Source organism: Elgaria multicarinata, chromosome 12, assembly GCF_023053635.1.
Source record: "Elgaria multicarinata webbii isolate HBS135686 ecotype San Diego chromosome 12, rElgMul1.1.pri, whole genome shotgun sequence".
Lineage (NCBI taxonomy): Eukaryota > Metazoa > Chordata > Lepidosauria > Squamata > Anguidae > Elgaria > Elgaria multicarinata.
The window spans coordinates 22,692,602-22,719,816 of record NC_086182.1 but is presented as its reverse complement, the minus strand read 5'-3'; the positions used below and the strand labels follow the sequence as shown (position 1 = coordinate 22,719,816).

At 42.6% G+C, this 27,215-nt stretch overlaps 1 protein-coding gene across 1 annotated transcript; it reads left to right on the top strand.

Annotated features, from left to right (window-relative positions):
- Positions 1-56: 56 nt before the first annotated feature.
- On the top strand, positions 57-25,769 carry EI24 (EI24 autophagy associated transmembrane protein). Its single transcript, XM_063139070.1, has 11 exons — positions 57-220; positions 12,978-13,125; positions 15,580-15,725; positions 16,678-16,738; positions 17,287-17,353; positions 18,644-18,768; positions 19,845-19,964; positions 20,644-20,755; positions 22,029-22,140; positions 23,732-23,806; positions 24,840-25,769. Exons 2-11 carry the CDS (start codon positions 13,084-13,086, stop codon positions 25,000-25,002), a joined length of 1,023 nt encoding a protein of 340 aa, XP_062995140.1. The 5' UTR covers positions 57-220; positions 12,978-13,083; the 3' UTR covers positions 25,003-25,769.
- The last annotated feature ends 1,446 nt before the right edge of the window (positions 25,770-27,215 follow it).

Below are 27,215 nucleotides of genomic sequence, written 5' to 3'. Positions count from 1 at the left end.
CCCAGGGGGCTTTTGCTGTATGCAACGAAGATGTTCCGGGCTTTTGGGTAGAGGAGCTGTTTAGGGGAGGATTGCACTGGGAGGCAAGAAACTGGTGCTGGTAGAGGAACTGGTTAGGGGAGGATTGCACTGGGAGGCAAGAAACTGCTGCTGCACTGAACGCTAGGTGTGTGTTTATGTGTGTGTGTGAAGACCAGGGCTGCTTGGAGACTCCCAAGAGGTAAGTTTGAACGTGTAGAAAGGGGCTGTTCATAAGGCATCGCTTTGGACCAGGTCTGCTTCTGGTTGGGGGAAAAGTGTATCAGACAGGACAGCTGTAGAGGTTTTCATACGTTGCAGAGCTGCGTTGAAGCATCCGTGCACCTTGTGTATATGCTTTATGTTTCTGTGTTGAGAATCTGCATGTGTTTTAAAAGGACAGCGCTAATAATGCTGCCTGTACATGTGTTGTCATTCTACTCTCGCCCATCTAAACTGTGTGAGCCTTTAATTGTGTAAACAATTAAATATATAAATATGTGTGTATACAACGTTTGTTGGTCCTGCCCCCAAATAGTACATTTCTGGAGGGGATGGTAAAAGATGTCATCATGAAAATTGTCGGTGTTGAGCGCTCTGTGGACCTTTTGATATTTTTCTTTGGATATGTTAAATATGTAGTTCCCATTGATGGTGTAGAAATGATAATTTACTTACTGACAGTGGCCTATATGGCAATTAGCCATAAGTGAAAGAGAGTTAATTCTCCGACGACTGATGAATGGTATATGAGGATTTGGGATACGGCCTCAATGATGAAATTAACTAATATGATCAGAGTCAGAAAGGGATGATTAGGAAGTAAGTCTTTAATGGAAAATGGAGCCTTTTTATATTTGAATGATAAAGGACAGGATTCAGTACAACCTAATTTGCTGGTAGGGGCAATTTAAATGGCATGAGTTTGATTGAATCTGTGACTCATCTTTGTTTTTGTTTTTTAAATTGTATTGTATTATTTTAGATAAAACAATATAAATACACAACAGTTCTCTCTCCCTTTGCCCCCCCCTGTAATGAGAGTACCACTGAAAAATATAGATAGCAAAGACAAACCCATATTTACAGTAGCAAAAAAATAAAATAGCGTCTTCCATCAGTTAACTAAAAGTAGAGTTCCAAAGATCACCATGTGGGGCTGGAGGTTAATATCCATGTACCTTGTTAACAACATAGGAAATAAAATTAAACCAAGTTTTATAAAAAGTGGTGGTGGTTGTGTTGCTTCTTCGGTTCCTGGTTTCATTTGTTAATTTGTCCATAAGAGCTAAGTCCCAACGCTGAGCCAGACAGGTTTCAAATAAAATCTCCATCCAGGGATTTCCAGCAGTGACTTCTTTGTTATCGTTTGTTTTTGTGAATCAGTGAAGGATGAAATGGTTTTCCTTGGTTTATCTACGGCTCATTCCCTCTGTAATTAATATTAATAATAAATTAAAAAGAAAAAGAAAAATAATAATAGAAGAAAGAAAACGCCGTCTCCAGTGTGTGTGTATATCTGTTTATATGTTTGTATGTAAATGTATCAAGACTGATCTCTTCTGGCAGGCCTATCCAGTAGAATTTTAGGATATTTTAAGGATGCTTTTAGGATGTTTTTAAACAGTGTATACCATGTTTTAATCAGTATTTTATGCTTGTTGTTCCCTGCCTCGATCCAATCGGAGAGGTGGGTAAGAAAGATATTATTATTATTATTATTATTATTATGTATTTTAAGGTTTGCATCTTAGTAAACTGCTCAGAGGGCTTTGACTACTGGGTGGTATAAAAACGTAATAAGTGAAATGAAATACAAATTCAATGGGGCTTACTCCCAGGTAAATTTGTATAGCAGCTTTACCCAGCCTGATGCCCTTGAGATATTTTGGACTACACTTCCCAGGATTCCTGACCCTTGGCTATGCTGGCTGTGGCTGATGGGAATTGAAGTCAAAAACATCTGGAAGATACCAGGTTGAGGAAGGTTGCACTAAGCAGTGACCTTTGCTGTTTATGACTGGGTCTCTTCCCCCCCCCCCCCCCGTAATTTGGAGATTGCTGCAGTAAGAGCAAGTTTTGTTATGATGCTACATTATCTTAACTACTGTCGAGGTAGGCAAAAAGCCCCTCACTCCTGTCCTTGCTAACAACTGGCACCACAATTAAATAGTAAGGATAATCTCCCATCTGCACAGTGACATTCTTAGGATTTTTTTAACCGTATTTGAGCCCTGTCAAATAATTAACTTGTCAAATGACTGGTGTACTAAGACTACATGGAGTGGTGATTAACTCTTTTTCAGAATCCTGCCACCCCACCCACCCCCAAAAGACCACATTTTTTCTGCAGAAGCTCATATAGCCATACAGGTATTTTACAGCAGTGGCTGCCTAACATTTTTGTTCATCCACAACACAGATCTTCCAGAAGAAACTATGAATTCTGTTTTCCCTGGAACGGCAAGTGCATCTGAGGTTGGCTGTACCACATGCCAAACAGAGAGGGTTGGTAAACAAGGGACTAGTGTTGGCAGAATCCTGTGTTTGTCATGGCAAATGAGAAAAAGCACTTAACTCACTTATGCAGCACTTGGAACGTCCCGTCCATTCCACCCACCCCCGCGTGCTTGACTGTAGGAGGTCCTGTCATATTAAACTTAGTTTTGCACTCTATGGCTATGATTTCAAGAACGCTTGGGGACTAATGTAATTGACGTTGGGTCAACTGTGTGGATACCTGTGTGTGCCCCTGCCTTTCTCATGATGCTACAAGATTCTGTCAGTTTCAGTCACTTGGTGCAGTGCAATCGAAGTGCTATCTCTTCCATTCAGCCGGTTGAAAAAACTTTCTGCCAATAGTTTTGCATGGCACAAGCCAAGCAACAAAGCAAACACAGAGCAAGGAAACAAACCCATGTGTCTTAAGAAAGGGCTATTTTATAATATATTTATTACTTGTCTCTTCACCTTTAGTGGCAATGTGTTTTCCCAATTTTTAATAGGCTCATAAAACGATAAGACTGGAATACCACTGAAGCAAGGTTCTGAGTCTGCACCATTTCTGAACTGTTCAGAAGGCAGGATATGGAGTTACAACAGAATGGCTCTATGGAATAATTTTTTTAAGATCATGGAGTTATTTCTACTATCTAGCTTTCTTCCGGAGATCTCTTGTAGCGTAGGTGGCAACTGGTGATCCTCCAGCTTTTTAGACCTACAGTTCCCATCAACCCTCACCATTGGCTATTCTAGCTAGGGCTGTTGGGAGTTGTGGCCCTCCAGTTAATCTGGCCTATAAGTTACCCAGCTCTGCCTTGTATGAAAGAATTGCTTTAAAAGAGACAAATCACTGTGAAGATAAACTAACAGTCCAATCCTATGCATGTTTACTCAGAGGTAAGTACTGACACAATATGTTCAACAAGTTTTAGTACAGGGTAGATTGATTTAAATCAGTATTTTTAATCGGCAAGAAAAAAGGCCGACTTAAAAGGCTGATTTAAATTTAGTTCCTATTGTTACTTCATTTATTTTCTAAACAATTATTATTATTTATTACATTTATATCCTGCTTTTTTTCCTCCAAGGAACCCAAGGCAGCATACATAATCCTCCTCCTTTCCATTTTATCCTCACAACAACAACCCTGTGAGGTGGGTTGGGTTGAGAGTCTGTGACTGGCCCAAAGTCACCCAGTGGGTTTCTATGGCCGAGTGGGGACTAGAACCCGGATCTCCCAACTCCCAGTCCAACACCTTAGTCACTACGCCACACTGGCTATGGTGCAGATGGACCACTAAACCATGTTAAAATGCAACTAAGGGGGCAAAACTATGCATGTTTAGACAGAAAAAGTAGGGCCTTGCATAGGATTGCACTCTAAATAGAGTAGTATTTATGCAATATAGAAGGGGATATTATTTAGAAAATTTGATTTTTACTAAAACCACAAAAGAGTCTTCCATTGTCCTGAAAGCCAAAATAAGGGCGCGAATTTGGAGGCTTACGGTCATCCTATGAAGGGCAAGAGGAGCAGTGGGGGTGATCATTGGCTCCCATGCTGGATTTTTGCCAGACGGGCTAGGAGGAAAGGAGGCTGGAGAGGCCTCAGGATAGCTTGTATCCTGGCCTCTCCAGTCTCCTCCCCAGCCACTGAAATGGTCCCTTTCCTTGTTCCCCAAGGTTGAATTTCTGACCTCAGAGTGCAGCCAACACAGTTCTTTCTGTGCTGGCTGCGAGGCAGAGAGGGTTCAGGGCTCCGGTTCCAAGCTCCGAGGTCAGAGCACTATCTCTGACCTCGGATCTGGGAATCTAAACTATCCTATGCCCCTTCAGACTCTCTCTAAGGGCTATAGGATCATTCCCTATATGTGTTAGTCTTTCAAGAACCACGTAGCTAACATAGACTAACACTGCCACTTCCCTGTAAATTGATTTTTTAAAAACTAATAGTGAATATACTGTGTAATGAATAACTTTGCTTGTTACCTGCATTATTCAAAGTATTTAATATTAACCAAGTGATTCTTTCAGGGAAACTTATTATTATTATTTTTTAAAAAATCTAATTTAAATTTTAAAAACCTAACCGTTTATTTTTTTAAAAAAAGATTTTTACCCACTCTTGCCTACTAATGAGATGGGTTTTGAGCCAATCTACTTCCTTGTCATTCCACAGTTGTTTGACAAGATCCCTTTTTCATTGACCAGCATCTTGTACTATAATTAGATGATGATCTCAAGATACTTCCTGTTTACAGGATAATCATAACCTACGATGTTGTGCAACATCTTATGTTTATGATCTCCAACAGAGTTGTCCCATTAAAATAACTTTTCTAGGAACACTTGGACTGCAAGGAGCTGCTAGTCTGTAGCTCTGCCGCCCCCAACCTGGTGTCCACCAGATGTTTTGAAGAACAGTTCCCATCAGCCCCAGCTGTCATGGCTGATGGTCAGAGAGGTTGGGGGCAGCAGTTCAAAACATCTGGACGCCACCAGGTTTCTTACAGAAGTTATTATTTTCTTGTATTGATTTAGTTTTTCTAAAGGGAATGCAGTTTTAATACTGTGAAGGCCTTATATTATTTTAAAATTCTAGATGAAAAACAAAGTAAGGAATGCTAAACCATTGTGATATAGTGGTTACAGTGTTGGGAGTCGGGAGATCCGAGTTCTAATCCCCATTCGGCCATAGAAACCCACTGGGGTGATTTTGGGCCAGTCAGACTCTCAGCCCAACCTACCTCACAGGGTTGTTGTTGTGAGGATAATATGGAGAGGTTCCTTGGAGGAAAAAAGGCAAGATATAAATGTAAATAATAATAATAACAACAATAATATGTTTTCCTCATCTTCTTTTGTGATATTTACCATACATTTCAAAGTATTTGAATAACTTTTAAAAATGTATTTCTCGGGCTTGGTTGGTTGAGAGTGGGGGGATCTTGGCAGTGCTGTCCTATACATGTCTACTCAGAAGTAAGACCTATTGAGTTCAGTGAGGCTTACTCCAAAGTAAGAGAAGTAACACTTAGCTAGGAGTTAGCCCCGTTGAATGGAACAGGTCTTACTTCTGAGGAGACATAAGATTGTGCAGTAAGAAATAAGCAACCAGCTAAAGAAGTATTAAAACAACGCTTCCTTTTATTTTATTTTAAATCAGCCTTTTGACATTTTAAACCCACCCGGGGTTATTATCAGTACAGTGGTCGCCATAGCAACGCCAAACCCTCCCTCCGAGGTAGCATGAAACGGTCCCTCCTCCCTCCTTCCCTCCCTCCTTTTTTATGGCCTCTTCACGGCGCTTGCGCTTTGCCTCAGGAGACGCGCATGCGTGAAAAGCCCGAGCTGGCTCTTGGGGATGCTTCCTTTCGCGGCCGTCTGGCTCCTTGCAATTCTGAAAGGGAGGGGAGGAGGAGGAGGAGGAGGAGAGGGTTCGCGCCTGCGCAGTGGCTTCCCGGCCGGTGTTGCCCAAGGAGCTGGTGTTCAGCCCAGCCTTTCCTGGTGGCCGAGGCGGCCTGTCAGTCGCTTGTCAGGCGCCTGGGTCGGGTCAGCCGCCGCCAACCCGGACTCCCAGGACCCTGGGCCGGCAAGTATCGAAGGCCGTGGGTGGGTCGGTGGGTGTGGGTGTTGGCTGGGGGTGAGCCTCCCTCTCCCTCCTTCCCAGGACCCTGTTTTGGGGTTTCTCCGCTTTCCTTTTCCAGATCCCCAACTCCAGTTGTGTCTGGCTTCACTTCGCTTTTGGATTTAAGACACTTCGGTTTCTCTCCCACTGCCCCCACCCCTCCCTGGCCCTTCCCTTTCTGTACCCCCAAACCTCCCCATATAAACCTCCCCACCTTTCTCTCTCTCTCTCATATTGCAATTTTCAATTTACATCTTGCTCCTACACCTCTTTTCCAATCTACATTGATTTCTAATATATAGACCAGATCTATATATTGCTCCGCTGCTTCCTCCTTTTCTGCTTTGGAGGACTGTCTCTCCACCCATCCACCCACCCTGCATCCAAAACCCTTTGTTTCTATTCATGTCCCCATGCCATTGCTTCGCCTTGCTCTGATCCACATATTGCTCCCTTACCTGATTTCCCACATCTGATGTCCACCCAAACCATTTTTGAACCCATCTGTGCAATCCACAGCTGCAACACCCCATTATTCCTTTCTCTGCTGTGCCCCTCTTTTTTCTAGCCCGTTGCCTGTGCTCTGACTCTCTTTTGCAGTCTTCCCCACCCCATCCGATGGAGGTATTTCTGAGACCATTGTTTTTGATGGTTAATTTTTTAACAAAATGCTCTGTGCACCTTTGATTTCCTCTTCAAATGGCCTATCTTTTTATTTTGGCTTTTGGATAGGCACACTATGTATGGTAGATATTGCAGGCAAGAGATGGAAAGGTATTATTGCTGCTAGTTTTACCGTGATCCTCTGGAGGTCTGAGCTACCCCTTGTGTCAGATCGGAGCTAATGCTGTGGTTATGAGTCCAAACTGTGAACCAGGAAGTCCCCAGTTCAATTCTTGCTGCAGCTATGAACTTATTGGTTCAAGCTGTGGTTCTCTTAGCCTCAGCCCATTATTATTTATTTGTTTCATTTATATCCCACCTTTCCTTCAAGAAGGCCAAGGCGGTGATCGTCCTCCCTTCCATTTTGTTCTCACAACAACCCTGTGAGGTGGGCTGAGTGCCACTGACTGCCCAGTTGAACTTCATGGACGAGCAGGGACTAGAACCCGCGTCTCCTGAATCCCAGTCAAACACTCTAATTGCTACACCACTCTGGCTCTTTCACTGACGCTCATCATCTTTAATATGGGGGTAATAGTACTGGCCTACCTGACAAGAGAGTTGTAAGGATTACTGAGAACACATGGAAAGTCCCTTCAACTCCATAAACTGATATATAAATGCTCTGTATTGTCATTCAATTGAAGAGTGGCTTTAGTGATATAGGTTGTTCTGTGGACATTATTTTAAGCCGAGCACTTGGGAGCTTGCTAGGAACATCATTAATTCTTTTTTTGGACAGAGGATGAATGAATTGTGAGATCAGCGTAATAATTTTGTATTCGAGTGGGATGATTCAGTGAGCTGTGCTTATATCCCATAGTCCCTTAGGTGGTGTTAGGCAGTATTTCATATACAGGATCTGGACAAACACTTGTGTTAGACTGAATGGGTTTTGTTAGGAATAGTGAATGCCTGTTATTAAGGACCTGCGGGACCCCATAATTCATAAGGATGCTTTGCATCGCATTCTTGAAGCGCTTTGCAGTGTTGAGTAAGTAGTGTCATCCTCATTTGAAATATGAACAAACTGAGGCTTAATTTGGATGGGATTGAGGTTGCAATTCAGTATGTGTATTCAGATTTACATTGGGTGAAATCCAAGCGATTGCTGTGGAGTAAGCCGATAGATGGTACAGACAATATGGCTCCATCTGTACTGTGGGTTTTCAACAAATGGTCTAATGGCCCCAGTTTCTCCAGACAGTCCTAGGAATTGTAGTATTGTGAGAATGATAAAACGTGTTCGTTAGTAATCCTTAGGTCCTTTGCAGAACTATATTTCTCATGACCCCTTGGATGGAAACCTTCAGTTAACTGGGTGTAAAACTGATTTAAATTTGCAGTAGTGTAGACATGGCCTAGGAGAATATTTTAATGGCATAGAGGATCTACGTCAAACAGTTCGTTTGTGGAGCTGCGGTACCACTACTGGTCTAACTAGTTTAAACCAGTATTGAGTAAATGAAAGAAAGATAAAATATTCCACTATGAATATGAACATGGAATGCCTTTTTCTTGACATCTGGCAAAAGTGGTTTCTGTGATCAGCAGTCTCTGAATTACTTTTCCTATCACTGGAGGCAAAATATCTGTGTGAAGACATTTATTAATAATGCACAGCATGCGAATTCAGTGCAGGGCTATGAAAAACATGATTTTTGTATTTCTTTGACCTACCTTGAACAACAGTTTCTTTTTAAATTCTAGTTTTTCTTCCACTTTCTCTCTGCCTCCAAAAATGGCTCAATAGAACAATTTCACCAAGAGAGATAATATGCTTTGAATCAGGGACTGATTTGCATTTCCCAGTAATGGTAACAAAGAAAAAGTATCCTGGATCTATTTGAATCACAGTGGCAATAACATTTCACTCCTAGAAGAATGTCTTTAACTAATTTATTTATTTATTTAATAGATTTACATACCACATAACATATTTAGTATCTTTAAGCAGTTTGCAGGGAGATTAAAATGCATCACAATATACATTACAATATAACAATCAATACAAAAATGTTTATAGAAATATTAAAACCAATTACACAGCACCATAATTAATAAACAAACTGGGCAGCTCAATTGCTCAGGAAAGGTCTTTAATTAGTGCCTAAAGATCGTTACCTTGTCGTGGTGCTGGAGCTTGAGCACCTCAAGGATGCCATGAGCTAAACCGTGAAGGGACACCCAAGACGGGAAGGTCATGGTAGAGAGGTCAGACTAAATACGATCCCTGGGGAAGGTAATGGCAACCCACCCCAGTATTCTTGCCATGAAAACTAAATGGATCAGTACAACCAGAGATATGTCGGTATACCATCGGAAGATAGGACCCCCAGGTCAGAAGATGGTCAAAATGCTACTGGGGAGGAACAGAGGATAAGTTCAACTAGCCCCAGACATGATGACGCAGCTAGCTCAAAGCCGAAAGGACGGCTAGCAGCCGATGGTGCTGGTGGTGAACGACGAATCCGATGTTCTAAAGGTCAACACACCATAGGAACCTGGAATGTAAGATCTATGAGCCAGGGCAAATTGGACGTGGTTGAAAGTGGAAGGCAAAAGGAAGAGGGGCCGACCAAGGGCAAGATGGATGGATGATATCCTGCAGGTGACAGACTTGACCTTGGGGGAGCTAGGGGTGGCGACAGCCGACAGAAAGCTCTGGCGTGGGCTGGTCCATGAAGTCACGAAGAGTCGGAAACGACTGAACGAATAAACAACAAAAAAGCATGCCACAGTTTGTGCCTCTTGAATACCTGCAGTGAGAGCATTCCATAAAGGGGGTGTGGTGCCACCACAAAGAAGGCCTGGTTCTGCATTGCTGTAAGACAGCAATCTGCAGGTCATGGCACAACCAACAAGTCCTTCTCCAATGAGTGATTGCTCAGGTGTGTATCGGGGAAGATAGTCCACCAGGTAACCTGGTGCCAAACTGTTCAGGGCTTTATAGGCCAACACCCTTCTTCATCCTTCATTATATTTATTTATATCCCGCTTTGTGCCCAATGCCGAGCCTGAAGGCGACATTACAAGATTTAAAACATATACATTTAAGACCTATAAATACAAATATACAGAAATTAAAAATAAATTAAATAAGTTCCAATATTAAAACATGTAAACATTTAAAATGACAGTTGTTGAAAGGCTTTGGCACTGCCGGAACAAAAATGTTTTTGCCTGCCTTCTTTAAAAAAAATATTAAATCATCTTATGAGTCCTTTGTACAGAGAAAAGGAACCTAGCCACTGCCTCTGTGGTTGGTTTGTTCATCCCTGCCAGTAAGTATTCCAAATACTGCTCCAATGACCTTCCAGGGCATTTCCTCATGATAGGGCCAAGAAGTCTATTTCCTTTCTCCCTGTGGAGGCGGCATTCAAAAATATATATGCCCTAACGATCCAACTGCTTCATCACCACAGCCACACAAGCGATCCTCATATGGTGTGCCCTATAAGCACCCTACTAATATTGCAGAAGGGAGGCAGTTAAATCATGCCCTTGAAAAAATATGGCAGTACTTGGGGATGGTCAAATAGTCCAAATACCTGGTATATGCCAACATGCAGACGTTGAACTTGGCTAGGTAGCTGATACGTAGCCAGTGCAGTTGCTTCTAATAATGTCCATGGCTAGGTTCCCCACTGAGCATCCTGGCTGCCACATTCTGAACCAGCTGGCAGTTTCAGAACAAGCACAAAGGTACCCCCACACGGAGTGCATTGCACCATTGCAGTAATCTAAAAGTGAGGTTATCAGTGCATGGATTACAGTGACCAGGCTATCTCTTGAATTGTTACTTTTTGAATTAGCAGTGTTTCCTCGCTTCCTGATCTGTCTCCCAACGCCTAGAGCTCTGTCCTGAAAGTACTACGGTTACCACCTTTCCTCCTTCAAATTCCTTCTCAGCACTAGCTTAGAACCAAACTCCTGCATTCTCATCTCCAAGCTCAGTTTATACTATGCCAACCCATGATTGGTTTTAACCACAGTTAGGAATCCAAACTCTGATTTAGACTTCCAAACATGCAGGGCAAACGATAGTTTAGAGCAGTTCATCTGCTGTCATTTTTCATTTGCTTAGCACTCCAGTGGCCTCTGACTGCAGTTGTAATTTTTTTCGGTTTGGGCATCGTATCAAATGATAGTTTCTTCAAACCATGCTTTAGAAACCCACTTCAAACCATTGTTTCTGGTACTAGTTTTAGAGCCAATCACAAACCACAGTTTGTCAATCCAGACATTGCACTACATTACGTTTAAGCTTTGTTAACCGTAGGTTACTGTGACACCTAAATTCAGCCTAAGCCTAAATAATGTATAATTTTATTTGTTCACAATTCCTTATTACTGTTCAGCACCCTTCCCTTTGGTTGCTTCGTACTGCCTAAATTGAGAATGCAAGCTTTTAGGGGCAGAAACTTGCCATATTTTTTCTTGTTACTGTGTAAACTTGACCGTGTAAGGTGATGTGTGCAGTTATAGTGCTATATAAAGAAGAATCCAACATACTCTAATTAGGATCTCACATTATATTCAAAATTCACAGACAGCTAAAGATGTCGGGTTAAGGGTGCAATCCTATATGATCAGTCCTGGGTACTCATAACCGTCCATACTTGGAGGTTTATGTATATCCTAAGCCAATGCACCTCTTGCTCTGCATATAAGCTAGACGGGTGATTTCGCTTTTCGGACAGGGAGGGAAGGAGGCTGGGGGAGCCGTAGGATTCCTCTTATGACTGATGCCTCAGTGTCCTCAACTCCTTGCCCTGGGAAAGTCATCCCTTTCTCATCTCCACGATCTGTTTCCAAGGTGGAGACAAAGCTGGCGTAGAGAGAACGGTGCCAGCTACAAGTGGGCTGGTCCCGTAGTACCTGGACTCCAAGGTCAGAGCCCATAAACCAGGCAATCCTATGTCTTCCCAGATATGTCCAGCATGTTTTCACATCCCACCTCCACTCAAAACATGAGAGCTGATCGCTGGCGCAATGTGTTAATGCTCAACTACTTGTAGTTGCTATGGCAGGTGGAACGTTTGCAGAACCTTTGGAATTGTTGTTTGGGTGTGGGCTGAAAGAAGCAAGGCTAGAGATGATCTCAGAACTTCATGCAAGAGATTCTAAGCTTCATCCCACGTACCTGTTTCCCTTGGATTATCCCCGTAGCGCTAAGCTTTCGCAGTTGTTTTTGTTTTGCTACCGGGCGACAGCGATCCTTTGCATACCAGGAAGTGAGTTTAAGGGGGAAATGTAAAAAATCAACGGATGACCCAATTCAATTCAAATTTGGTATGCTTAAAGCTCTCCCTAATATCTATTAGTGTGCCAATTTTGGTGTCTTTATCTTTAAAGCTTACGCAGATGTAAGTATTTGTTTAAAATCCTGCTACTGCGCCCCAGAGGTGGCTTGGAAGATACGCTCAAAAAGTAGGGGCTAAATAGGGCAAATCTTTTTGCTTTATTGCACAATTAAGGCAGGATGCATGGGAGTACTCCACAATCAAAGCAGATTATAAGGTGGAAAACTTCTGAGTCCTTTGCATGCAATTCGCAGTGATTGCACAGCATAACGCTGGTGTGATAAAGCTCTCAATTATGATGATTTATTTATTTATTAAATTTATATACCACCCCATAGCCGAAGCTCTCTGGGCGGCTTACAAAAGTTAGAAACAGTGAACATTAAAAAGTATACAAAATTTAAAACCATCAAAAATATAAAAACAACAGTATAAAACAGTATCCATTTTAAACCACAACAGTTCTGGGGTCCATTAAAAAGCAAACAAACTTAGCATATGTTGTTAAATGCTGTTAAATGCCTGGGAGAAGAGAAAGGTCTTGATCTAGCACCGAAAAGATAACAATGTTGGTGCCAGGCGACCCTCTTCGGGGAGATCATTCTATAATTGGGGGGCCACCACTGAAAAGGCCCTCTCCCTTGTTGCCATCCTCCAAGCTTCCCTCGGAGTAGGCACTCGGAGGAGGACCTTAGATGTTGAGCGCAGTGTACGGGTAGGTTCATGTCGTGAGAGCTTAACACCTTTAAGCATCATGGAATTGCCTTTAGGAATTATTAAAGCGAATGCAAGCTGATTATATTTGCTACCATGCTTTTATTGCTTCTATAATGGCAGTTTTTCTTTCTCCTTTCTACCAGACTCTACCAGCTTCCCATCTCTTCACAATGAGACAAGCCTGGATTCATTTCTTCCCATCACCTTGTAGTTGATAGTGTTAGATGTGGAGGCAATGCTGGCGTAGAGATGGCAGATAGTGTCAAGATCTTCCTTAATGATCTCATTAGGGTAAGTGTTTCTATTATGATTACATATCGATGGCAAAGTGCATTTACGGGCTTGTTTCAATCATTACCAGTTGGATATGAAGATCTGGGGATGTTGGCTTTCTAAACTATCAAGCAAGCCTCGTATGGGAGCACAGGTAAGGGAGACGTCTGAGCCCCTGCAAGATGGTTCCCATTAGGATTTTTTCATGTGTTTTGGATGGTACAATTAAGGTGGTAGAGTAAAATCCCCCCCATTGCAAATTTCCCTTGGGTCACCTCCTGAAAATCTTTATGTAAGCAGCTATGGGTTGTTCACACAACATGAAGCCATGGTCTAATGCAGGAATGCACAAAATACAGCCTGCCAAGCCGTTTCTGACAGCCCACCAGAGCCCACCCTTGTTAGCGCTAGAAGGGAATCCTTTCCCTTACCTCCAATCTCAGCTGAAAGTCTGGAGATAAAGAAGTGATTTCCTTGCTAGTTCTAGCAAGGGAAACCCGTGAGTGTGCGCACATGTGCAGTCCCGAGGTGCCACCCAATGGGCCCCTCAGGGCCAAAAAGGTTGTGGTCCTGTGGTTTAGTGCCACAGAAATAAGCCATTTTATAGGTCTGTCTCCTCTCTTCTGCTGTAGGGCAGGCCCCCTTCAGGGGAATGGAGCAGAGAGACGCTCCCTTAGGAGGCTGAAGAGGTACACCATGGCAGGCGCTGTGCCTAGGAGTGCCAGTAGACCTGGCTTCACTCAAATGGGATGAGCACAATGTGCCCAACGCTGACAACTGCGTAAGCTCGCTTGAAAGTTTTGCTGTATCAAACTAAGGGCTATTCCAACCCACGTGGAGCCGGGTCTGTTTGCCAGTTTAAAATATAGCAGGCCAGAACGCCTTTTATTTTTTGTCACAAGATATTTGCACAAGTATTCGAAGCAATGCTATTTTTTTTTCCAAAAGAGAAGACTAATTGGCTTCTGATGTTTTTATGAGCTTGGAACATCTAATGGCTTTATTATAGGTCACTTGGCAGCTGAAAGTAGGTGGTGCTCGCAAATTGATCTTTGGCTATCATTGAGAGTGCTGATGTCTCTGTTTGGCTGGCAAGTCACTGGCAGTCCCTCAGGGCACTCATTTGGGAAAACGTCTGAAGGAGAAAGTAAACACAGAGCAGCTATTGGAACAATCCGGAACACTTGATTTACTCAAGGAGCTGCATTTTGGCCCGTAGTGGGATAAATTCTTGGTCTGGGTGGCCTGTGCCTAGTTTTTACCCACAACTATTTGCGTGTGCCTTGATTTCCACTATTGCACCATGTAGTTGTGGAAGCTGAAATTGGGTACATCATTCAGCAGTGAAAACATGACTGATCATGTTCTTAAAGTCAAATTTTTAGCTCTCCAGCTTTGGCTTGAAAATATGTAGATAATACCTGATGATTTTTTTTTCTTTAAAAAACACACCCAACAGTTGAATTTCCAGTAGCAAGAGTTGCATACATCTTTGTAAGACACCTTGGCTTAAACTTAATTGTTCAGCACTGAATGTTTGAGGCATTCCATAAATGTGATTATTAATATTGGGCTGAAGTATGCAAAGCAAGCAGTGATAAAAGTTTGCTTAATTTAGATAACCTATACATGTTGCAGATTTTGGCTTTTCACGATGCAGGATTTGGGTGATTTTAGGGTTTGCGTAATACTCATTAAGTGTGTTCACATGATCAAGTATCACAAAGTTACTGTCAATGCTATCTCCATTACTGGAGCGCTAGTGCTTTAAGCCAGTCATTCTGGTGCCATTTATTTTGTCTAATAATTGCATGGTAATTAAAGCCTTTCTACACATTTCGCAGAATGTGGTGATGGGTTGTAGAATTTTGGATTCTGCCAACTTGCAAACTGGAAGTAGTGGTGGTGTGTGTCTGTGTGTGTGTTTAATGCAAATAATAAACTAGCACCTTGGAGTCAGAGAATTAGTATATTCCTTTCCCTGATGTGCTAGTTTACTTCATGAAAGGAGAAATGTATTTTTTTTATATTGGGGGAACACTTAAAATTACGACACACACATCTTCTGCTGTCTTAAATCCTGAACTCTACCCCCTCATTCAATGTAGATTGGCTCTGAGTTCATACGGAGAATGAAAGCACATTTCTTCTCCTGACATCAGAGGAAGCCCAACTATGTGATTCTACTCTGAGTAAGATCCCTTCAGTAATCCTTCAGCTCATTCGCGTTTTCCCTTGCTCCATGAGAATTTGATCAGTAAAATTGGAGAAAGGTGCGTCTTTCTTTCTTTCTTTAGCTGGGAAAACAGGCAAATAACGTTCCTTCTTCCCAAATTCATCCTGAAGCTCTTAAACTAGACTTAACACAATGCTATTTAGGTCTGTAAACTTTGATTATTCCTTTTCCCTTTTCCCTCCCACAATCCCCCCATGCCTGGAATTGAGGCCTGATGCCGCTTTTTGTGTCTACAGGGAATTAAGGATTCCATATGGGGGATCTGCACAATCTCCAAACTGGATGCCCGGATCCAGCAGAAAAGGGAAGAGCAGCGAAAAAGAAGAGCAAGCAGTGTGCTCGCCCAGCGAAGAGCCCAGAGTGAGGAGAGGAAGCAGGAGAAGTGAGTGCGGGAACATCAGGATGGGAAGCTCAGGAATTGGCTTGTGCCACCCCCACCCAAGCACTCCTGCTTTTTAATCTACCAGGATGAGAATCGATCATAACCAAAATGAGTGACTAAAAATCTTACAAGATAGCAATGCCGTGGGATATATAGAAGTTGGGGCAGTATCTTTAGAAGTTTCGTTTCCCCTAAATGTGATGGGCCTAGAGGAAGGGAATTTAAAAACCATTTATCTTCCTACTCCGTATTTATCTTCCTACTCTTTTATCTTCCTACTCTTTTATCTTCCTACTCTGTATTTATCTTCCTACTCCGTATTTATCTTCCTACTCCGTATTTATCTTCCTACTCTTTTATCTTCCTACTCCGTATTTATCTTCCTACTCCGTATTTATCTTCCTACTCTTTTATCTTCCTACTCCGTATTTATCTTCCTACTCCGTATTTATCTTCCTACTCTTTTATCTTCCTACTCCGTATTTATCTTCCGACTCTTTTGTCTTCCTACTCCGTATTTATCTTCCTACTCCGTATTTATCTTCCTACTCTTTTATCTTCCTACTCCGTATTTATCTTCCTACTCCGTATTTATCTTCCTACTCTTTTATCTTCCTACTCCATATTTAGCTTCCTACTCTTCCATTTTATATTTTTGTATTCAATGTTGTTCCCTGCCTTGATCCAGAGGGAGAGGTGGGTAAGAAATAACAACAACAACAATTACATGGGGCTCCCACACAAGAAACTTACTAGATCCAAACAGACTTAATTTCTGCATCAGGAGCTTCCAGTCTCTTCCACTGGATCCAAATAAGAAAAGATCTGATGTGATGATTTTAAGGTGCTTGTTTGGGTCTCTTGCCCTCCTTGAGCGAGAACAGGGTTTTTAAAAATAAGTTTAGGCTCTAAATTTGAGAAGTCCTCACACTTTCCCCTTGTTTCTCTCTAGTGAACCCCGGATAGTAAGCCGGATATTTCAGTGTTGTGCGTGGAATGGAGGCGTATTCTGGGTAAGTATATTTTTGCTGCTTTGGTTAATGCCTTGCAGAGCTTTGGCTATTGGGCGGTATACAAATGCAATAAATAAATAAACAAACAAACTGATAATGGCTTTTGGAGTGAGATTCCAAAGCAGGGAGGGAGTCAGGGTGGGGAATCTAAATGACAACTGTGGTCTAGGAGACAGTATTTAGAGCCTGTTTTCACAAAGGTTTAATTGTGTTTCAATTTTACGGTAGTTTTCCATGTTTCTGTAGCATTCCAACGTCAGTTGCTTTTTCCTGTGTGTTTTTTCCTAATCGTGGTTTCCCCACATACATCTGAATGCTCATGCAGTCATTTTTGTTAAGGTCCATTGCGACACCATTGCATGTGTTGCTGGAAATCATCTCCGCATATATTTGAGGAGAATAATAATATGTGCCTGAAAGGAAGGGCACCGTAAGGAAACATGCAAATTTACCCTGAGGTTTCAGGATTGTGGATCAGTTGTAGGAAGGAGTGTGATTCATTGAACATATCAAACTGAAGTGATTTCCTTCTTGCTTCTCCTCTTTAGCTTAGCCTCTTCTTGTTCTACCGGGTATTCATACCTGTACTTCAATCAGCGACAGCCCATATAATTGGTAAGTATAGAAGTGCCGGCAAATAGTTCCTTGGGTATTGGTTAGCCAGTCATCAGCGCATGCAGATGTGGACGACTGTTTAAGTAGTTGCATGGCTAGTTCTACGTGCCTAGGGTAGATTTGGGCTCATGTTTCTTGAACAGCAGCCGCACACACGCCGCAAGGGGGATCTTTTTGAAACGGAGGGGTATTGTAAAAAATCATTTGACATATGGTAAAGCGGTCTGCCACTCAGATAGTACAAAGTCAAACACTGCGTTGGGCATGGCCAACTCTTTAGATACACGGAAGGTAGCTTTTGGGATCATAGTTTAGTTTAGGCCTCTTCATGCTGTGAATACTTTACTCACCCAGACGTTTGTTACATCAAAGGATGCTCTCTGCTAGTAATGAGTTTCATGCCTGTGCATTGTTGAGAAGCTTAAGTGGCACACGGGAAGGATTTCAGAGCTCATGTATCAATGTCTGGTCTTGCTTTGTTGTCAAACATTACAGTAATGTTCTCAAACATTACTGTAGACTCCATGGAGAATTTTTTTTCCTTGCTCTGTTGCGCTGCCTTTGCTTTTCTCTGAGTTTTTTTTTTTTTTTTAAGAAAAAGGCGGAGGAAGTAGGGAGAATCCCATCATGTTCCCAGGGCTTTTGGAACTCCAGGGAACAAAGTGTGCAGGAGTTCCAGGACACCTCTAGTATCCTTGGTGGGACTTCACTTTCTCTTGTCTCTACCACGTGGCATTTTATTGGCAAAATGGTTTCTCTTCTCATCCCTTGATTTTTGGAAAAGAAACCTCAGTGCTAAGCATTCCAATCTTAAGCAAGTTTATCTGGAAGTAAATTCTACTGAGTACATTTCAGATAGATTTCCAGGTGGATGTGTGGGTGGTTGCAATCTAGGAGAATTTACTAAAGAAGGAACAGGAGATGGCTTCTCTGACCATATCGCAAATGAATGCAATGTCTAAGATTTTGAGCTACGCAAGAAATAAACATGCTGATAAACACACACACACATATATATATATATATTCTTGTAGGGTTAGCCAAAGTCAAAATAGATCTACCAAGCTATTTTTAAGTAAGTAAATGAGCTGACCGAGGCATAACTCCTTAATGAAAGAAAACTATAAATATATCCCTGTGTGCATTCACTGATCTTTCTCTCCACCTCGTTGCAAAGAAATGAGTCTTTTACATACTTTCTTTTCTATCACAATAGTCCAGGCGAGCTATCTAAATCATAGCAAATCCTGTGTGCATATTACTAATGAGGACTTTGTATCTGTTTGGAAGGTGACCCCTCATTGCACGGTGATGTCTGGGCTTGGTTGGAATTTATTCTCACCTCCATCTTCAGTGCCCTTTGGGTCCTTCCCCTCTTTGTGCTCAGTAAAGTTGTCAATGCCATCTGGTTTCAGGTAGGTGATCTTGCCAAGAAGATGGTGCTCCTTAAAGTTGTGCTCATCAGTTGAGGAGGTTACATACCCTGTTTCCCCGAAAGTAAGACATCCCCCGAAAATAAGACCTACTTCCAGTTTTGCCCCTCACTGTAATATAAGGTATTCTTCTTCATGGAAAAATAAGACATCCCCTGAAAATAAGACCTAGCGCATCTTTGGGAGCAAAAATTAATATAAGACACTGTCTTATTTTCGGGGAAACAGGGTATGAAACACATAATTTTTGTTTGGTTGGGGGTGGCACACTGATCCTACTCTGTTTAGTACTGCTTAATCCCTACTGAAATATGTTCAGGACTGCCGCCTAAGAGTGTATCTACACTGGATTATTCATTCTCATTCATTCATTCATTCATTCATTCATTCTCTCTCTCTCTCTCTCTCTCTCTCTCTCTCTCTCATAAACACACGCACACCCCTTTACACATATCCAGGAGTTCTTCAATCCCCCTCAAAAAAATTATACCTGTCCCTGTTTACACACCTTGTTATTCTTTTAAATAGTTCTGCAAATTCAGAAGTATATAAAAAGGCTATACATGCAGTTTTGCACAAATGTGGCAGGGAAAAGGGAAATAAGGGTATCTACTCATTTTAGAAAATGGAAGGATCATAGAATAGTAGAGTAGGAAGGGGCCTAAAAGGCCATCGAGTCCAACCCCCTGCTCAGTGCAGGAATCCATCCTAAAGCATCCCCTGACCATTTGTGTTGGGAAGAAGACAACTTAATGCTCCCTGTTCTTTGCCAGCACTCTCCAGTTGTGTTTTTAAAGAGGACAAGAAATGGCATTTTGAAATTAAAATAAACTGTGCTGAATTTCAGGACTGTTACATGGATTATTGATCCCTGATTTAGGAAAGAACATAAATGATAGCTCCCCCCCCCTTTGATGGGATCTTTTGTTCTGTCTCTGTTATGCTTTCAAAATATATTTTACACAATATAATATATATCTTGCCTGCATGTTTTATTCTTTGTTTAAAACTCTATTGCAAAGGAATCAGTTCAGCTAAAACCTTTACTTGTATTTCAGGACATTGCCGATTTGGCGTTTGAGGTGTCAGGAAGGAAGCCCCAGCCTTTCCCCAGTGTCAGTAAAATCATTGCTGACATGTTGTTTAACCTCTTACTGCAAGCTCTCTTCCTCATCCAGGTAAGAGCAGAAAAAGCCTGGACAAGGACTGTACAGGCACTGAATCTAACAATAGAAAACGGGACCCACAGATCTTCAAGGCCTTGCACATTGCTAGGAGACAGAACTCTGCATCCATCAGACCATCGCTGACCGTTCATTGCTGAGAAATAAAACTCTCCCCCCCACTCTCAAACTTGACCATTCCTGTCCCACAAAAAACACAGCACTTGTCTTTCTAAAATGTTGCAGGTTTCTTACCTAGGGTTATGTGCTGTATGTCATTTTCATAACAATGTAGAAAAATAACCACATCCATTTTCTTTTTCTCTTTGATGGGGTGCGGGGTGGGGTGGGGGGAGAGAAACCACCTAAACTGTAAAGGGTTCTGTTATACAAATGCAAATACCGGACCAGCTGGCAGCCTCTTTCTAAACTTTGGGCGAGATTGACTAAGAGCCTCCTGCCTCACAGCAATGGTGATCAAACATAAGCAGTGCAAAAATAATTGGGGTGTATGGGGGTGGGATAATGCGGAGCGATTGGGAGGAGAGAAATGGGTGACGAAGTAAATCCCTCTTCACCTATTTGGCTTTTGGGGCTCTTGAGAATGGTTCATGGATTGTGCTTCTGCTGTGTTCTGAAGGAATCTGCTTCTGCAGAGGGGAAAAGAGATAACTTAATTTGATTCCTTCTACAGGGGATGATTGTAAGCCTGTTTCCCATCGATATCATTGGCCAGTTGGTTTGCCTGCTTCATATGTCACTGCTCTACTCGCTGTATTGTTTTGAGTACCGGTGGTTTAACAAAGGTTAGTGCTTCTCTTTGCTTTCATGTACATTTTTCCTGCAGTGAGAGTTCTGATTCGTATTGATGGAATCCCCCAAGAAGCAGTGATGGGTGAATTATATGGAAATGCCTACGCTACCAGCCACACTTTGTTTTAGATAGGTGAGGCAAAGCTATGGGAATTTTCAGTGCAATCCCCCCATCCCATCCCACTATAATATCTTCACCAGGTATGCATTGATCTGCTGGCCAGGTGTCTGTCTATGATGCTGGGCTCAGTCGTAATAAGTCTGACTCCAATTCTCTACTCAGCAGTGAAGTGAGTTGGGTTACCTTGAGTAAGTTGCACTTTCTCAGTCTAGCCTACTTAACAGGTCTGTTGTTGGACTAAAATGTCACTCTGAGCTCTATGGAGAAGCGTAAATTAATAAAGTAGAAGCTTGTTCCACTCTATTAGTTATCGAAATAAATTCACAAGATAAAAGGTTCTGATTTTTAAAGGATGGTAAAAAAAGGTCGTTCTAAGTTCTACGGAGAACTTAGAACTTTTTTTTTTTTTTACGGACCCCAGAACTGTTGTTTTTAAATGGATACCGTTGTTTTTGTACTGTTTATGTTTTTGATGGTTTTAAATTTGGTATACTTTTTAATATTCACTGTTTTTAACTTTTGTAAACTGCCCAGAGAGCTTCGGCTATGGGGTGGTATATAAATGTAATAAATCAAATCAAATCAAATGTAATGAGATGTTCCTTCTGTTCTCTATTAGTTATGGAAGGATAAAAAGATCTGGCTATTAAAGTTTGGTGAAAGAGATGAAGGGCACAATCCTATGAATGTTTAGACAGGGAAAAAAAACCTACCATTGCTTGTAGGATTCCCATTGGGACATCTGGTTAGCCACTGTGGGAACAAAATTCTAGATAGGCTTTTGGTCTGGTCCAGCACAACTCTTCTTATGCTGTTATGTTCCCCTGAATACTTATTACTTAGTAAGTATGCTTAGGATCGCAGCCATAATTGTGCGTTGGGGGAAACACCATAGCACAATGTGTGAACCAAGTTATGGAAATCTTCATGTTCGGCAGGCAACTTCCTGCAATGTGCACCTGTTCCATAGTTGTGAATCACTGTGGTCTGTGTTACATAGGTTTGTCAACGACCTTTAGAAAGCTTCCACTTCTCTGAGTCTTGGGTGTCGTAAAGAGTTCTAGGAATGTGAGATCAAATATCGCTATGCTTCTGCACCCACCCACATTATTTTAACATTTCATATTTCTCTTTTGGTTTTTCAGGAATTGAAATGCATCAACGGTTATCCAACATTGAAAGGAACTGGCCCTATTACTTTGGATTTGGTTTACCACTAGCCTTCCTCACTGCAATGCAGTCTTCTTACATTATCAGGTGAGTTATTAGGAAACTGCAGACTTTCATTCCCCCCCGCCCCGCCAGAACGTACAATAAGTAATATGGGGAGGGAAAGAAACGTGTGCAGCTAAGCAGAAAAGCAATTGTGCAAATGGTAGAAAAACATGGTTGTGGAAGGGGAAAGAGAAGTTGTGGAAGCAGCTCTTCGGTACAAGGATACAGACAAGAACTCATTTCCTCTGAACGTAGAATCTTATTCTCTGTTTCCAAATAGCTTGGTCATGAAGAGGTAGAATCTAAGAGAGGGTGGCGAAGAACAAGGTTTTCTCGTCAAAAAGGATTTTAGGCTGAGTCCTGCGGTTTTCCCACAGAACGTTGACTTGTGATCAGCCTGAGCTTTAGACCAAGCTTATACTGGCATCCCTCTGAGATCCCTCTACCCCACGTTGGCCTGCAACCCTTTGCTGATCTGTTGAACCTGCCCTTTGTACTGTTGTTTTGAGCAATACCAGTATCCAGATTCAAAGAGTTAAGGAAGAAGACAATTTTAACAAGATTTTATCACATAAATACAATAATTGTTGAATTGTATTTATGTGATAAAATCTTGTTAAAAATGTGTTTTTCCTTAACCCTTTGAATCTGGATAGTTGTACATTTTGTTAAGGACAACACCCTTTCTTTTTACACTATACATTGAGCAATACCAGCACAGATATAGAGGGCCAGGCACTCACCTGGGGAAGAGCAATTGCACTGGATGTGAGAGGCTTTGTTTTTGTGCATTGGATTGCAAGATGAGTGAATAAGGAGTTACTCTAGATTCTCCATGACAACGAAATAGGCAGACTGTGCTGTGATAATAATCTAGACGGCCTGTTCCCTGCCCAGACTGTTGACAGAAGGCTTGGAAAAGGTCCTGGTTTATTCAGCACAGCTAAACTGGCTGCTTTACTACTTCACTGTCACTGCAGGCGTTAGCACCTGCCTACAGTGTCTTAGCATCACTGGCAATGTCATCTCTCTCTGCCCCCTGTCTCCCCCCACCCCCCGGGCAATCAACAATTTCATGGTGGACACAATTAATTAATTGTTGTTTGGGTAGGGTAAGTGTCTAAATCATTTGGTCAAACTGGGGTTGGCTAAGCCGTTGGGATTGCTCAGAAAACACGCTAACCCACACTCCGTTGTTGAGCTCTGGGTTGTTTGTTCAACCATGGGTTAGCATGTTGTCTGAACCCAAGTCTTCAGAGCCCATGTTAATAGAAATAGCTTCAAAATAAGAACTCTTTGAGCCTAGTGTGGCGCAGAGCGGTAAAGCAGCAGTTTCTGCAGCTGAAACTCTCCCCACGGCCTGAGCTCGATGCCAGCGGAAGCTGGTTTCAGGCAGCTGGCTTGGGTCGACTCAGCCTTCCATCCTCCCGAGGTCGGTAAAATGAGTACCCAGCTAGCTGGGGGAAAGGTAACAACAGCCGGGGAAGGCAACGGCAAACCACCCCACTATAAGGCCTGCCAAGAAAATGTCAACGAAAGCTGGCGTCCCTCCAAGAGTCAGTAATGACTCAGTGCTTGCACGAGAGGTTCCTTTCCTTTCCTTTGACTGATTACATGTTTTATGTCTTTTCAGTGGCTGCCTGTTTTCCATTCTTTTTCCTCTGTTTATCATCAGCGCCAATGAAGCAAAGACACCAGGGAAAGCATAGTATGTATCTCCCCCACCCCTGTAATTCATTATGAAATTATGCACGTGCAGGAAACTTCTGGCGGACTACAAAATCCGTATAGAATCGCCCAGCTGCTAACTGGTCCTTGCCATCTTTCTTGTTGATTTTTTACTTGATATTGAAGCGAGGTAACTTTGGGATAACTTTGGGATGACAAGTTTAATATTTTGAATATTTCTGATGGGTTTGAAGGGCGTGGAGTAGGCTTGCTGTTTGACACAGGGAGGCAGAGTCCTGGCTGGAGAGTGCCAAAGAGGCATTTTGCATCTGCTTACAGTAACTGGGGACAGAGTTATGACTCGCAGAGCATTTTTGTGGAACACAGGGACTGTTAGGTGCAAGGGTACAGGTAGAAGGCAACTCAGTTTCCAGAAATAACAACCCTGCATGGGTGCGGGAGGGGGACATACAGCAATTAGTTTCAAGGTGTTGCTTTAAGACTGCCTGCAGCGGTAGCTGTAGTTAAGCAGGAAAGACTGCTTACCTGTATGTAACTTTCTGGGCCTAATTTCTGATTTGCAGTGCAATTCTGGTTGCAGTAGTTCCCCTTAGAGCAGGGGTGGGGCATCTGGCCCATCGGCTGCCGCTGGACTCCCTTTCCCATCATCATCCCTCACCATTATCCATGTTGGCTGAGGGCGATGGGATTTGGAGTCCAACGACCTCCAGAGGGTGACAGGTTCTCCCCCTAGCCTGCCTAAGAGAAAAGTGTAAGAACTGTTCTGTCTCTGCATTAACTGGCGTAAGGCACAGCTTTAGCCATGGTGGTTAAGCGAAAAAACCGAGCTGTGTTCAGAAGACACCTTAAACCATGGCTTTAACCATGGTGAATAAAGCAAAACGCCTTATGTACCATGGTTAAAGCTGTGGTTTAAGGTGTCTTCTGAACACAGCTCGGTTTTCTCGCTTAACCACCATGGTGAAAGCCATGGTTTAAGGTGTCTTCTGAATGGGGTCAACATGATCGTGGGCCTTTGAGTGGAAGCTAATAGCTGTTCTCTTGCGTTACAGCCACTTCCAGTTGCGTCTCTTTTCCTTGGTGGTCTTCCTTAGCAACAAACTCTTTCACAAGACCGTTTACCTTCAGTCTACCATGAGCAGCTCTTCTTCAGCCGATCGACTGCTCTCGCCCCACTCATCACCTGCCAGACAAAAGGCTGCTTTGGCGCACTGAACCATAACCAAAGCAGGGAGGAAGGAAGAGCACCGTTCCTGGCTGATGTATAAATGCTCCTCTGGTCCGGGGAAGGGCAGTCAGCATCCTGACAAGGGGGCTTGCGTATCCTCCCATCCCATCACTGTTGGAAGCCCCAGTTGGACAATGGTTTTGCATCACACTGAATGTGTGGCGGGAAATACTGGGCTGGGGGGGGCTGGGTGGGGGACAGGGAGCAACAGAACCTGAGTTTTTAACACCTTTGTGAGTTTTTCAAAAGCCGGGTTCATTGCTTGTTTTTATAGTGTGTATCGGACCTGTGCCTGTACTGGTTTTTTTTTTTGTATTACCCCCCACTTCCCCAAGCCATTCCCCTCCCCTCCATCCCCAGGATGAATGGTTTTTGTAATGCATACTTTGTTGTAGCTTTGACGGAGGTCTTTACAGTGAACTGCACCACAAGAGTTGGGTTTTCTCAATGATCATAGTCCTTTGTATTTTATATAACTCAGGTCAGGATTTTGTAATCCCTGTCGTGCTGAAACGAAAAGTGGATCATGTTGGCTCTAGGTGCAAGATCAAGATGCATCGTGGGAGGACTCCCCCTGTTCGTGGTACCTGGTGACATCAGTACAATTCTTGCTGTCGATTGGCCCGCTTGGGTGGTGTCACCCTTGAAGGACCTGGACGAGTGCCACTTTTAACTGTTTTTATGCTGGAAGGAATCTGCTTTTGATGGATGAAACAAATTCCTAACCTTAACAGCAGAATGTATGAATTAATTTTTTTAAAAATAAACCTCTACTTCTGTGGAGCTTTTTCAGAAGCTCCTTCTGAACTTTCAAAGGGAAATCTGAAAAGTGTACGGGTACGGTGAGGCACCGAAATGGAAACGTGTTAAATCTGTGTCTGGGATTGTAAGATTTGCAGTATAATGTTTTGGTCCTGGAGCAAGTAGATTCTTCTAAACATTAGTGGCTTCAAAAACCCTGAGGGTGTTTGAGGAGTAGAGGGGAGAAACGCAACGGAGGTCCCCAAAGGGTGCCATAAAATGTCAAGAGAACTATTTTGTTTTTGCAGAGCGTCAAAGAGACCGTTGCCTTTCTGAGACTAAGTATGCTGGGTAGGCCTTCGTAGCAGAAAGACTTGTTAAAGTCTGAGTTAAAAAGGCCTGCAGTTCAGATAGTGATATGCAGCCTGACCTGCAGTTGTTGTCCCGGCCAAGTTAGAATGATGTACACCGAAGTGCTCCTGTGTGGTTGTAGTTGCAGCTGAAACTTACTAGTCAGCTCAAGATATGTGATCTTTGTATGTGACTGTCTGTACATATGTACCTGTGTATGCACAAAGGGAGTGCAATCAATCCTGATTTTAGACAGTGTTCCTCATGCATGTCAAACTTCTGTAGGGCTGAAAACTATGAAATTTGAAAAAAAGCTCTTTGGTTTTTGCAGAACTGAGGTCAGTCTACAGATAAACCTTTTTCTCTAGTATTTTCACACTGAAATATTAAATGAAGGTGGAAAAAATCAAGCAAATCCAGCAACTTCTTGAAGTGATTGTGTGGCTTAATCACAAAGCTGATTTCATCCTGAGGTTGGGGGAGGGGAGAACTGTCAGAGTTAAATTCACTGCAAACGAGTTGGTGTCATAATTATCTCGAGTTTTTCTGTGCTCATGGAACTGTTGCAAAAATGGCAGTGCAATACACACACAAACACACACACAGAGATTAAGATTGGGGACCCCTAGGTTTGCAAATGCCAAACTTGTTCAGGGGCGAAAAAATGTGATGGGGTGGGGTGGGGAACTCCCCATAATGCCTCCATGACATGGAATGTTGACTGCATGGAAAACACTGATGTGGTTCACAGATAACTCTTGTTTAACCCAGGAATTGCTGAGCAGGAATGAATGTTACCTCGTACGTGCTTTTTGCTTCTGTTTTCAATCAGCAACCTGGTTTATTGTGATATCCGAACCCAGAACTCTGGGTTGTTCATAAGTTAAACAACACAGAGTGATCTAAATAGCATACTATGGGCAATTGTTGGGTTAACTCTAAAACCTAAGCAACCCAGAGTTCCTGGGTTCAGGACTAGTCCTTCTGTAACTAACATAGCACACTAGAGGCATTCAAGAGGCAGCTGGACAACCATCTGTCAGGGATGCTTTAGGGTGGATTCCTGCATTGAGCAGGGGGTTGGACTAGATGGCCTTGTAGGCCCCTT

What these genes read in the sequence shown, in the direction of transcription:
- EI24 (XM_063139070.1), top strand. Translation starts at nt 13,084, where the DNA reads ATGGCAGATAGTGTCAAGATCTTCCTTAATGATCTCATTAGG. An exon ending in TCCTTAATGATCTCATTAGG is followed by an intron (nt 13,126 to 15,579) that starts GTAAGTGTTTCT and finishes TTGTGTCTACAG; the next exon opens with GGAATTAAGGATTCCATATG. An exon ending in GGAATGGAGGCGTATTCTGG is followed by an intron (nt 16,739 to 17,286) that starts GTAAGTATATTT and finishes TCTCCTCTTTAG; the next exon opens with CTTAGCCTCTTCTTGTTCTA.